Below are 14339 nucleotides of genomic sequence, written 5' to 3'. Positions count from 1 at the left end.
AGTGCTTGGCCTTGACAATGCACGCGCAAGTTTATTTTGATATTTTAAGAATGTACTAACTTCATGTTATGTATACCAAACATATGCGTGCAATACCGAGAATAAGTTTGGTTTGCGTTGTATAAGCAACTTTAAAAAACTATACATATCAAATGTGCGCAGAATGTTGAGGCCTGCCACACGAGTTGGTTTCCATAATTTGAATTGATCGAAATAGTACGATGCACTTGCGCACATGTTTGATATGCATCTTAAGAAAATTAAAAAAACGGTTGATGCAAAAAGATGGCCGAGATAAAATAATTTAGGATTGAGGGATAGTCTCATAGAAATAGAAATAAAATTAGTTTTCGAATTTAGCTAGGAAAGACAATGATAAAATTTTGTCATTGTAATTTTATGAAAAATTGACTGATAATTTCGTCCAAGATCAATTTTATCAGAAAAGGCATAAATTAGCTAAAAACATTTTGGTCACTTATTACTCCGTCCTCATTTTGTTGCTCTATTTTGCCTCTTGGTCATTTCCTATTTAAATTGATAGATATCTACCTCTTGGTCATTTCATATGTAAATTGATGGTTATCTTCTACATGTTTCTCGATGATTCAATCACTATATTCACTGACCATTGTCAGATTATGGACATTTATATCAAATTTGATAAAAGCACTAGTATTTTTGAATTATTGGTCATCTAAAAATACTTTTACTTTTTCTCCATTTATAAATAATAGGTTTCATATTTCATTAACTCATTACACCATATTTTACTATAAAATTAATATATAAAAGTGAGATATATATATTTATTATTTTATATAAAATTAAATAATTTTTAAAAATCAGTATTGAGTCGAAATATGTTTTTAAATGGTGGATGAACGGAATATTAATTAAAACGATGTGTTGGAATTGTTATTTCTACGTGTATAACAGTCTAACAATATGGATTCTTGTTCTTTAAATTGTGATATATCCCCAACTTTCTTTATTCACTCGTTTTGTTGTCGTTTTCTAGAATGCTTTATATTCTTCTTATTCTTTCTCCTTTTAATATTTACAGCTGGCTTTTCTTTTGTCACACACACTCACACACATCCCTATTTTCATTTCTTAGAACGAAATTTAAAGCTTATTACTAAAATTTTCAAAATTGCATATAACACTTTACTAGACAGGGAGAGAGGTAAATAGAAATAACTATCATATTTACCTCTTCTTTATAAAAGTTTATGCTTCAATAAAAAGAGTATTTGAAAATATATTATACCTTCTTTCATTTTGAGAATGTATCTTTACCTCTTTTTAGTAGAAAATGTATAAAGTTAGTTATTTTGTTTGCTTTTTAATTTATCTTTTTTCCTTGGAGTCTATTACTTTTTAAGAAGGTATACTAACTGTTCTGAGAAGGTAAATGAGAAATATATCTTCTCAATATACCTTTTCTCTTTGGAAATGCTCTTAGTGCGCATTTTGAACTATAACGAATTCGAACTTGCAGCTAGTTTGGATTCAGCTTATCGAATTAACTGATCGTGCGTTTAATAGTCATAGTATCTTTAAAACATGATTAATTTATGCTCCATCAATTGAGGTTCATCTTTCAACATAGCCATTAGATTCTATGTTCCGGCAGTTGGATCAATTAAAATATGATCTAACCCTAACCGCTAACTTAATTAATACTAAACCGGTTTATTAGTTTGTAAACTAAAATAGATGCTATATTGGAATAAATAAAATATGAAAAATTGTGTTAAATGAGTTAAGTAAAGAATAATAAAGTAATGAAAAAGATAGAGAGATAAATAGAGAATAAAGTAAGGAAGAAGAAATGTGTTGGTTTTGCTAGAAAAGAAAATGACTCTTCTTGCAACTATGCCCATCTGACTCTACTATCCTTCCGCCCTCATTAATTAACACCAATTTCTTTTTCCGTCCGTCCCCAATTAATTAGCACTATTACTTTTGGTAACGAACCTTACGTTTCATTAACTCATTTCATTCACTTTTTTTTACTCCCTCTGTCCCATATAGTTTGTCTCACTTTGACTGGACACAGATTTTAAGAAATGTGATGAAAAGTGAGTTGAAAAAGTTAGTGGAATGTGAGTCATACTTTTATATTAGTTTTATAATAAAATATGAGTAGAAATGAGTTAGTAAAATCTGGTGTCCACGACCAAAAATGGTAAAAAGTGAAATATTACAAACTATGTGGGACGGACCAAAATGGAAAACTGGGACAAACTATCTAGAACGGAGGGAGTGTAAAATTAGTGTTCCATATAAAAATAGGACTCGCATTTAACAAACTTTTTTCAATTCACTGTCCACTATATTTCTTAAAATTTGTGTAAAGTCAACTAGTATGAATTAATGTGGACAAAGGGAGTATTATAGAACGTACTAAATGACTTAATTACTGTAGAACACGGAAGGGGTGACTATAGTAAGAATAGTAAAAAAAGTAGTAGTCAACCTAAAACCTAAATGGAAGTGATGCTTAACTGAGTTAGAAGCTAAGTAGGCGTTTGGTGATAATTAGATTCAACCACTCAATTATGAGAAAGCTGGAAACCGCGTTTTCCCTTTCCCCTTCAATTCCATAGTTTCCATTTAAATTCGCACCCACCTCCCACCATCACTCCCACTCCCAATCACCAAAATGCCTTCCTCCGCACACACCCTCCTCCTCCTCTTCACCCTTTCCCTCTTCCACCTCTCCCTCCAAAAAAAGCCCCTCTCCCTCTCCTTCCCCCTCACCTCCGCCCCAATCTCCAAATCCCACCTATCATCAGCCAAACACCTCTCCTCCTCCTCATCGCCGCCTTTCCCCTACACCTACAAATCCCTCTTCCGTTACTCCATGGCCCTCATCATCTCCCTCCCGATCGGCACCCCGGCCCAGTCCCAGCAGATGGTGGTCGACACCGGCAGCCAGCTCTCCTGGATCCAATGCCGCCGCCGTCCCTCATTCGACCCCTCTCTTTCGTCGTCCTTCTCCGTCCTCCCCTGCACCCACCCCATCTGCAAGCCCCGCATCCCGGACTTCACCCTCCCCACCACCTGCGACCAGAACCGCCTCTGCCACTACTCCTACTTCTACGCCGACGGCACCCTCGCCGAGGGCAATCTCGTCCGCGAAAAAATCACCCTCTCCAATTCCCAAACTACCCCTCCCTTGATCCTCGGCTGCGCCGCCGCCTCCGCCCCCGACGCCGAGGGCATCCTCGGCATCAACCGCGGCCGCCTCTCCTTCGTCTCCCAGGCCAAAATCCCCTCCTTCTCCTACTGCATCCCCGTCCGCCGCTCCATCTCCGCCGCCAACCCCACCGGAATGTTCTACCTCGGCCACAACCCGAACTCTAGAACCTTCCGCTACATCCCCCTGTTGACCTTCCCCCAGGGTCAACGCATGCCCAACCTCGACCCGCTGGCCTACACCGTCCCCATGTCCGGGATCAGCGTCGGGAGGCGGAGGCTCAACGTGTCCGCCTCCGTGTTCCGCCCCGACTCGGGCGGGTCGGGGCAGACCATGATCGACTCGGGCACGCAGTACACTTTCCTAGTGGACGCGGCCTACCAAGTGGTGAAAGAGCACGTGGCGAGGGCGGTGGGGCCCAGGCTGAAAAAGGACTACGTGTACCAAGGGGCGCTGGACATGTGCTTCGACGGGAATGCGATCGAGATCGGACGGCTGATAGGCGACATGGCGTTCCAGTTTGATGGATCGGTGGAGATCAGCATCGGCAGAGATCGGATTCTGGATCACGTCGGAGGTGGGGTCCACTGCGTTGCGATAGGGCGGTCCGAGGCTTTGGGGGTTGCCAGTAATATTATTGGCAATTTCCATCAGCGGAATTTGTGGGTCGAATTTGATTTGGTCCGTCGACGGGTCGGCTTTGGAGTTGCGGATTGTAGTAAAGCTGTATAATTTTTTTTTTTTTTTTTTTTTTGTAGTAGTATAGTTTTTGTAGTAGTGGAGAGTGTAATATTATTAGCCAATAGTTTTGGGAGATTTACCTGTTTTAAATTATTTTATTCACTTTATGTATTAAGGCGACATGTTTACTTTATTTATGTGGCTAGTTTAGACAATAGAATAAATATTTTACTATGACATTTTTGTTTTTCATAGTATAAAACACTACCTACAAACAATGATGTTTAGGTATCATCACAACTCTACCGGCAAAAGTAACATTTTTTTTAAGTACTTTGTTTAACAAGTTGATTCATACTATAAGAGAGATTAAGATAATGGATAAGTCAACAAATCATTGGATATTAATTTATCACAGTTACATATATACTTCCTCAACAGTATAGAAGAAATTTCCACATGAGAGTGCATCATCAGTCACTATAGAAATCTAAAAATGGACAAAAATAACTTTAATAATCCATGTTTGGTGCATGTTTGCTCGAAAAAATATTGGGATTGTAAAGTATTATAAATTTTGACTTAGGAAGGGGCCGGGGCCCTATAAATTTAAATTGTTAAATTATGAATACACAGTCTAGAGAGCTATGCCAAAGTTCCATCACCAAATTAAATTTTAGGAGTAGTAGAAAATTTGATTTTCAAAGTTTGACCCCAATTTTTTTTGAAACACATGCTCATTCAATATCTATAGTGGTAAAATAATTTCCCAACAATTTATTCTCCTATTTTACCATTGATGGACGGTAAAAGTGTAGAGAACAAATATCTGTACTAAATCCTAGAGCATTTAAATATCTAATAAATTTCCACCTATAAAATTAATAATGTTGGGCAGTGGTGGGCTCTAGATTTGCTGCTTGCTTGATACCTGGATGACAAACACTCTTTTCGTACTCTGTTTAAATAATTAACTTTTTGTGTACCACGTTTTCTTGCACATGGATATGATTAGTGATTTTATTATGTGGTAATTACAAGTTAGTATTTTTTAATTAGTTAAATCTCTATCATCATTCTGTTGTTTTGGCTTTCACCCTTGTCACGTGGACTGTTTTGGATGATATTATGAGGAATTGACGGCTGCGAGCTTAACGCGGTTTCAATTTATCAAACATCCAATTGTATTGGATCTGTGTGATGCACTCATTAGTTTGTTGCAGAATATATATGAATTTGTCGGCTAAAAATATACTCCCTCCGTCGCTAAAAGAGTGCAATATATATTTTTTCGTCCATCCCCAATGAGTACAAACTTTCAATTTTGAAAAACTATATTCTCTCTAATGAGGTGAGACCCAATCTCCATTAACAATACTTAAAAAAACTTTCTCTATCAATCTCTTTTACTTTACCAATAATGCATTAAAACTCATGTCGAACCCAAAGTTTATACTCTTTGGGGACGAATGATGTATGAATTTAAAAATAGAACTTTTTATTTTTTATCATGTTGAATTGGAATTCTTAGTGTTCTGGTACTTAAGTCAAAGAAGATTTTGAGTGACGGTTTTTGGGTGTTATAAGTGATTCTCAGAAGTTCTTGATTTCTCATATGTGTGTGAGAGGCATATATGTGACATTTGAAGTGACGGTGTGATTGTGGTAGTGGGTGTAATCTAGGGTATAAGTAGTCGTTTATCTAGTGTCTTTCAATGTATTCCCTTGTGATCTTTTGTAAAATCAATTTTCGTGTGTGGCCTATGTGATGTTTGTGCAATATTAAGCTATCAAATCTTCGATTTACTTGTTTTCTACATGTTTTTCCTTCATTTACATATTACTTGTGAGTTGTACGATTTAACATGTGTGCTATGTGCGTACGTGACAAGTGAATCAGTTGGCTCTTAGATTGCGACTATATCTTCATTTTAGTTATGTTCTTTTTGTAACTTGTATATTTTCTTTGTATATTGCTCTGTTCTTTGAGAGATTTACCGTCTATTATCTTCTCACTGAAAAGATGTTTTCATTGTTAGAGTAAATCTTCGTGGTCTTATCCTTACAATTTATATAACTTGAATTTGTGATCACAAATTTTTGCAACAAAGTGATGAATTCATCATAAATATCATGAATATAAAAGACTTGAATATGGTTAATAATTTTATAGTATTTCATTTGTCACACAAAAATAGCACGTTCAATAATTAATTAAGTATGAAACAATATACACTTATTATAAACGGACAAAAATGACAAAAAAAACCTGCAAATATCATGGACGCTAGATGATTGAAAATTCATCACAAACCTCCCTTTTTTTTTTCTATTGCAATTTCTGGATTATTATATGATGATTTTTGATTGGAGTATATTAAAAATTTGAGTTAATAGTCATTTGAATCATAAGATTTTATGAATTTTTGGTCAATCACATAAAATTATAAATAGAATATTAAATTACGAATTTTCAATTTTTCTCAATCGTCTTATTCGTATTCAAAACAATGTATGTTGATAATACTCAAAATGACACTGTTTCATTGTAATAAGAAAGAACAGGGAAAAGAAAAGGAAAGTAAAGTAAAAAAAATTGAAGTCCAAAATTGGTCTCAAATAATTTACCAAAAAAACACATTTTTATATTACACATTAGCTTATGGTCATAGTCCTAGATAATATGTTTTGATCCATATTTAATGCGATTAATCGTTAAATATGGACTAAAACATATTATTAGCACTAGAAGCTGCTAACTTGTGTATGACCAAAAAGTTTTTGGGCTATAGTCAAGAAAAAAGTAAAAAAATACTACCCACTTTAATTAAACACATTGCATTGAGCATTACCAACAAATTGAGAAATTTTGATCTTTGTACGTCTATAAAAAATAATTTTATTGGCGGACAATACAAATTTTAATGAGAAATATTTAAAGTGAGTAGATTATGAGAGAAAGGTGAAATATGGATAAAGTAAGAGAAAAATAAAATATCAATAATAAATTGAGAGTAACGTTCTAATTTTGGTATAAGACTAATTTTGGTAGATAGAATGAAATGGAAATATGATATAGTACAAAACATTTTGTAAGTAACTCATTTTCAAATCTTATAGAACTAGTCGTAATTTAACACATTTTTGTGATTTAAATAATCATCAGCCATAATAAACACTCCCTTGATTACTGTTATTTGTCTTTTGTGTTCTTAATATAATTGTCTCGTTGACTGCTAGATAAAATAAGTTCCATTTAAATCGATTACTCACAAATGACATGACAAATACTTATACATATACACTTATGAATATAAGCGTGAGTGATATGAATACTCTCTTCTTGTTGTTTTTATTTTTTTATAATGAATACTCTCCCGTTGTCAAAAAAGTGTCTCCTTTTCCACAAAAAAATGTCCTCAAATAAGTACCGAATTTTAAAATTATTTAGAAAATGATTTTAAATTTACTCTGATTTGGAACAATAGTCCCACTAAACGGCTTCAAATTTAAAATGACAATGATGCATGAAACAAAATGTAAACAGAGAAAGTAGTTTTTGCCTTGCTGGAATTGACTCATTTAATCTCTTTTTCAATGTATGAAATGGGTAATAATTAATTAATCAGAAGCAGCATCGCAAAAGTTGATATTTCTTAAGCATGGGCATTGGACAATGAGCTAACACACTAGCTTTAGCTAGCTGTAAAAATTAACATAAAATCAGATACAATGTTCGAAATAATGCAAAGTTTGTTCTTGATCCACAACTTTAACTTCATATATCATCATCATTGCTTAGCTTCAACAATCTTGAGTTGTTAGCCGCCCAATAACATTAAGTGGGGGCCTTTGTCTTAGTTTCCAGTTTTAATGTGGACATCATCACCCTTCATTAAAGTTTATCTTGCCTTTTTGCTAATTGCATTTGCACCTCTCATGTGATTCTTTATTTCTGATTTCAATATGATATATATTCATTCTATTGTTGAATAATTACGTAATTATGAATTTCAGTTACAAGAGGAATGCAAAAATTTGATTTTTGAATTCAATTACAAAAGAATTATACTTGTAATAATTCATATTAATAGAATAATAGAGAGTTTATCATATAACCACACCCAAACATATATGGTCCCCACCCGCCTCTCTATATACAAAAAATTTACTTCAGAATCTAGTATACAAAATACATGAATGTATTATTATGTTAACTTTGCTAAGTATTAATGATTTCTAGGTAGTACCGTGTGCTAGCTCAACGACTTGGTCATGTAGATAGTAGACATGCATATCTTGGATTTTTTTTAATTTAATGTTCTTTTATATCATCTTATCATATGGAGTAATAATGAATGACAAAAAGCATTCGACTATTCGAACTGCATCTATCAATTATCATATAGTAATGTATATGGTTTGAACAATAACTAAACCATCTACTATATATTCTTTTACATACTCTGAACAACCGACGAGTATGCAGACCGTACTTAATTAATATTTTTATATATTTCATTCACAAAAAAATAATCATAATTCGTTCACAATAATGTTAGGCCTAAATATATCTCACAATATCTCGCAGCGCACAGACAACCAAAGAGGCAGATGATAACAACAAAAAGTAAAACAAGAAAAATATACGAAGATAAACAATAACTAGCTTTATCGGAGCGATGTCTAAGATCGAGACATTTTCATGCTTTAAGAGGATTAACGAGATAGTAGGAGTAACTCCTAGGGAGGCGATAGTTTATGAGAACTTAACTGCGTGATGACCAAAGATTAGTAAAAAAATCCGATCGAATCTCATGGACTATCTTGACCATAAAAGTTTGGAGAATTATTTTATTAAATTCAACCTAGTAAATGGTAGCTACTATGGAAGTAAAAAGTATAGTACATTTGAAATGTACAAGTAGGCTTTGAGGGTTTTTTAAATTGAACAGCTGCAAATGTGCAATAAATTAAAGCAAATTAAAGTGGTAGACCAAGATCGCTTTATAAATTCAATTTTATCTTTCGCGATTATTGTGAATATTGCTGATCATATTCCAAGTATTACTCAAACACATGGAGTTTTCAACCTAGCTATGGGTGAATCTTTTGTGGGTCGTCTATCAAACTCAAACACATGGAGTTTGAGAATAAAACAAGACATCTAATATGTCACAAATGAGACTGAAAATGAAAAATAACATTTTTTTATTAAAATTACAAATATGAGACCCTAAATATTTTTTGAAATTGAAAAAAAGGGAGCATTTCCGCGTGATCCAGTAAGCACCAGCTGCGTGCTCTTGTCTGAAGCCCTTTTTGGGCTTGCTTATTGAAATCAAGAAAAAGACTCTTTTTTCTTATTTTGAGTTGGCAAGAAAAAGACTTATTACAAACAAAATATCTAATTATACTAATAAATACATTGTCATTTTCTTCGTGGTCCTAATGATAATTAAGATAGTTTATGCTCTTTGTGGTCCTAATGATAATTAAGATAATTTATGATAACGTTAATTGAGTAATAATGAGGAAAATTTGGCCCAATTTGTTATTTATGTTTCATTTTTACGTGGTAACATTATTCTATTTGACCTCAAGGTATGTGTCCGTAAATTACACAATGAATCAGAGTTTGTGGGTTTAATCCAAAAATAGAAATGTGGGTTTAAATTACACAATGAACAAAGTTTGTCATTGTGTGATGTACGTACTGATGATGATAATAATAGTAATAATATACAAACTAGACTTTTTGTTGTATTGATTGAGAGAAAAAAAACGAACTTTTAGTGTAATGTGTATTATTCTCTCTTTTTTTCAGAAGAGTATATTGCCTAACTTCGCTTGTGTTTGTATGCCTGTTTTATTAAATTAATTATTCAAAAAGACTAGAAAGTGGATATATTATCAAATTCAACTTTTGTTGTATCGGAATGAGGAAAATGTAGTTTAGTTTTCTGGCTATAAAATGAAATTTTAGCAAAGTTGATTAATTCTATATAAAAAATTTAATAGACTAAGTAAGTTTTGTTGTCAAGGTAACTATTGAGAAATAGTCTCCACTTGCCTAATTTTGATGTGGAGGTACGTAGGAGTATATTTTAAATGGTGTCTACTTTAATGAATAGTTTGATTTGTGGCATTGAAGTCATTTTTCAACGTCGGATGACTCGGACATATTCCTAGGGCGATTGGTTTATTAATGTGAATTTTTCTTACACAACGACCCAAAAAGACTTCATTTTTCCAATAACTAATATGGAGTGTTTTTTCATTAAAAAATGGCCATTCGAACAAATTTGAAGTTACACAGTACTCCTTCCATCTTCAGATGGAAGATAAACGAAGCATTTTTTTTTTCACGAGATTTAAGCAATAAACAATTGATATTTAAGCATTATGGTTGGGCCCTCCCAAAGAGCTCTTCTTTTTATTATTATTTACACATCATCATTTTATTAAAGAGTCTATCTCCCTGCAATGGAAGGGTCCTCCCAGTGGGCCTATCATTTTCCATTTCATTTCCACATAATCACTATTTTATTTTAATTTTTTAGCACTTTTATATTTAATATGTTATCAAATTAAATAAATTTGAATGCAAAAATATTAATATGCAAATCTTTGTTGTATTACAATATTGAAAAAAAAAATACAACAAGATACAAACTTAAATAAATTTTTTATGGAGTATATATAGTGTATACTATAAATTATTGAATAAAAAAAATATGTGCAAGGGCCGATGATAGACCCTTCTTCCACGATGAAAGCCCTATCATTGGCCATCACTAATATACATAAATCAGTCATGGCCGATACATCGGCCAAAAGGGAGAGAGAAGCAATGGCCTTTCTTAGGCCCTTTCCCTGCAGGATTTGGATCCCCTGCTGTGGGTGATTGCACAGCAGGGGATGCTGTTACGTACATACCATTATTTTAATTTAAAATTAAAATATTAATATATTTTATTATAGTTTAATATTTTGTGTGTGTAAATATTGGCACAGTCCCTGCTGTGCACAGCAGGGGATGATTGCCCTTCCCTGCAATGGTTGGCCGATGGGGGGCCGATGAGAAAGGTCTCTCCATCGACCAATCATTGTGAATGCTCTTAAAGTAGAAAAAGTAAAATATGATAGAGGAAAAAGTAAAATATGATAGAGGAAAAAGTAGAGAAATAAATAGAGAATAGAGTAGGTGGAGAATAAAGTAAGAGAGTGGATTTTTTGCTAAAAAGGGAAATGACTCACTTATAGTGGGACGTCTAAAAAAAGAATATGACTCGCTTATCTTGGGACGGATGAAGTATCTTACAATCAACATTATTTTGGTCATGAAATATGGGGAAAAAATTCACATTAAAAAATCCACATTAATAAATTTGGCACTGAAAATAATCGGCCATAAATCAAACCAAGAAAACTAAAGTTTGGGACTTTAGGCTATTTAAGAGTTAAAGCTACAAATTTCTTTGCAAGTTTCAAACTATTTAAAGTTATTTTAATAGCTGAAATATAAAATATACTTTAATCAAAATTAAGGCTATAAACTACTTATAATTATTTCTTTTAAATTTATCCTTTAGTAAGACTTTCATGGCTGATGGCTCCCCACTTCGTACTTTTATTTATCTAAAAGAATGTGCATTTTATTGAGTAAAATTAGAAGAGTAAATACAAAGTCGTAGGAAATGCTATGCTTCTACTACCTAGCTTTATTTTTCTACTGTACTATTTATTATCTTTATTACCTAGCTTAATTTTTCTAAAAGATATTCTTAAAATATACTTTCCTCAAATATCATATTATTAGCTGTAATTATCCCCTTTAAATATACTGCAAAATGGTAGGTAATGCTGTGCGTTTATTACCCAGCGTAAATTTAAAAAATTATAGTCAGTATAACAAATTAGTTGCTATTCGTTATGGTGGAAAATGGGCTAAGATTATATAAATTTTGAAATATAATGGGCTTTATATCATAACAGACGATATTGTATGTTGGGTTGATCCAATTAAAAATGTGGGCCCATTAATAAATGTGTGGAGTGTTGTACTTTATGATATTGTACTTCAACTTTTAAAATTTAAAATAAAGTGCGTAACAAACATAAAACAAAACCCACCTATTACTCCAGTCACATAATTAACCTATATACTGAATATATCATTTCATCATTAAAATCATAGACAGAAGCCATGCGTAACCAACCAACAATACAGATTTAATGTGTTTATACCATTTTGAAATTGAACAAATTAAATATCTTTAGACACTACCAAATCAATCAATTATTTCAATAATGAACAAATAAAACATGCAGTCATGCACAATTGTGTATAGAGTCCAAATTATAATGCTAACCTATAAGGGCCCGTTTGATAAGCTAGTAATGCCAAGATAGAGATTTATATCTTGACTTTTCTATCTGTTTGATATCATAGAAATACTTAACTTGAAGCCTTATATAATTCCAGAGCCCATCTCGGCCCGGCTAAATATGCAAAGTTACGCTAATTTATGTATCCGACGAATTTGGTAGGATACAACACTTTTCTCTCAAGATATCCAATTACACCCCTCCCTCTCTAGCACTCTCCACCCATCCCATGATTCTTCCCCTTTCCGTAAATTAACGTCATATCACCCTCCCTCTCCAATACTCTCTACTCATCTCATGATTCTCCCTCTTTCGGTCAATTAACGTCATACCCCATCTGGAGGCACGATTTCAGTTGCCGGAGAGCGACAGAACAGCGATGCCACGCGGCTCGAGTATTCTTCGATCAGACGCTGCAGGATGACCTTGGAGTGGCTCACCACCGGAAAATAACCATGGATGGCGAACCCGAGCTAACGATGGAGCTACGCGGGACAATGGTGGTGAGGGGCTGCAGTCGGAGGAGGAAAAGAGGCGGAAATAGGGAGGCCAAACCGGATTTTGGGTGAGGAACGACGGAGATTCGCTGCCGTGCTGGACGAAGGTGCTAGGGTCCTGAAGTTTGGGACTGGCCGTGAGAGAGAGAGAAGAATTTGGACGGAGGGTGCAAGCCAGCCGACATCGCCCGTCAGCCATAACATGGCAGCAAACGAGAAAGAGATAGAGGGAGAGAAACATCACTGGCCAACGTAGATTAATGGCTTGGAAGTATGATCAATAATTTGGATAATATTCTTCTGTGTAGTTTCATCATATGAAAGTGGAAGTTGTAGAAGATGAACAAGGCGTCAATGGAAATTGCAGAACATTGTTGACTTAATAATACTCCCATTAATTAATAAATTAATTTACAAATTCAACAACTGGATACATACAAATCCCAGAGGATAATTTTGTCATTTTGTGTTAATAAATATGCAATCTCTGATACATATATTTTTTATCAAACAATAGTAATGAAATCTTATATGGGTATATCTTAACACAAAGCCCATGTTTCGTATCTTGATGTGCTTGTCTTGGTATATCCCACATTTCTTATCAAACGGACCCTTAATATATAATTGCTTGGTAATATTAATAAATATAATAGAATTATTTGGTACCGCTTTTCTTCACATCATATTTCAAACCTCGAAATATTATTTTTTGGGAAATAGTCACGCGACGATATATTCCAATCAATGCAAATGTACAAATATCATCGACAAAAGAAAATCCAAATTCAACCATTCTTTTATCCATCTGATCTCATCTCATTTTTACCACCACAAGAGATAAATCGAATGGATAAAAAGCAAAGACAACAAACTACAAAAATTAAAAATCCAAGATTAGAAACCAATAATAATAATAATAATAAAACACTAAAAATAGATTATGCTTGATTTAGGCACGAATGCCATGCCGCGGCCGGCAACCGACGAGTTCCACCGCCGCGGCACGGCGTTTCTCCAAGGACCTCCGCCTCCGCGAATACTCCATACTTGCCCTATCCACCACCTCCTCTCGCGAAGCGCCGCATGCCAACGGCGCGTGTGATCCTAACCACGATCCTTTAACTACCTTCTTTGCTTCTCGGTGGTTGCTCTTTGCCTTGTCCGCCTCCACTCTCCGGCCACCATGGCTGCCTCCGCGGCTAGACTCTATGTAGTGATCAAGCTGCCTCGAAATCCTCTCGATCTCATATCGATCGAGAAGAGAGTAGAAACCCTCACTTTGAATAGTTTTTGTTGGACAATTAGCATCAATTTTGCTAGTAGAGTTTGATTTTTCTTGAAATTTTCTCACGGCTTCTGCCTTGTGCCGCGACGGCTTGGCGTCGAACTTAGTCCTCGGCGCGTTAAGCTCCGTCACGGGCCGGCCGGAGCGGCGCTCCAACCAAGCCCATGCAGCGGATTTGGTTAGAGAGCCGGAAAAGCTCACACTTTTTTCCATTGAATTTATGTTGGAAGTGAGTTGTGAGATGAAATATAGCAACATATAATGATGAATTTAA

General features: G+C 34.5%; 2 protein-coding genes across 2 annotated transcripts; one reads left to right on the top strand and one right to left on the bottom strand.

Annotated features, from left to right (window-relative positions):
• The first annotated feature begins 2609 nt into the window (after positions 1-2609).
• LOC125201758 (aspartic proteinase PCS1-like) lies at positions 2610-4082 on the top strand. The gene has a single exon (XM_048099998.2). It carries the CDS (start codon positions 2672-2674, stop codon positions 3938-3940), a length of 1269 nt encoding a protein of 422 aa, XP_047955955.1. The 5' UTR covers positions 2610-2671; the 3' UTR covers positions 3941-4082.
• Positions 4083-13508: 9426 nt separating this feature from the next.
• LOC148931607 (uncharacterized) lies at positions 13509-14339 on the bottom strand. The gene has a single exon (XM_089064533.1). The coding sequence runs from the start codon at positions 14321-14323 to the stop codon at positions 13730-13732; it is 594 nt and encodes a 197-aa protein (XP_088920659.1). The 5' UTR covers positions 14324-14339; the 3' UTR covers positions 13509-13729.

Source organism: Salvia hispanica, chromosome 2 (genome assembly GCF_029641045.1).
Source record: "Salvia hispanica isolate PSC_SH4W2 chromosome 2, Shi_PSC_v1, whole genome shotgun sequence".
NCBI lineage: Eukaryota > Viridiplantae > Streptophyta > Magnoliopsida > Lamiales > Lamiaceae > Salvia > Salvia hispanica.
This window is presented reverse-complemented; position numbering and strand designations above follow the sequence as displayed.

Excerpts from the sequence above, each read along its gene's own strand:
- LOC125201758 (XM_048099998.2), top strand. The coding sequence starts at position 2,672 with ATGCCTTCCTCCGCACACACCCTCCTCCTCCTCTTCACCCTTTCCCTC.
- LOC148931607 (XM_089064533.1), bottom strand. The coding sequence starts at position 14,323 with ATGTTGCTATATTTCATCTCACAACTCACTTCCAACATAAATTCAATG.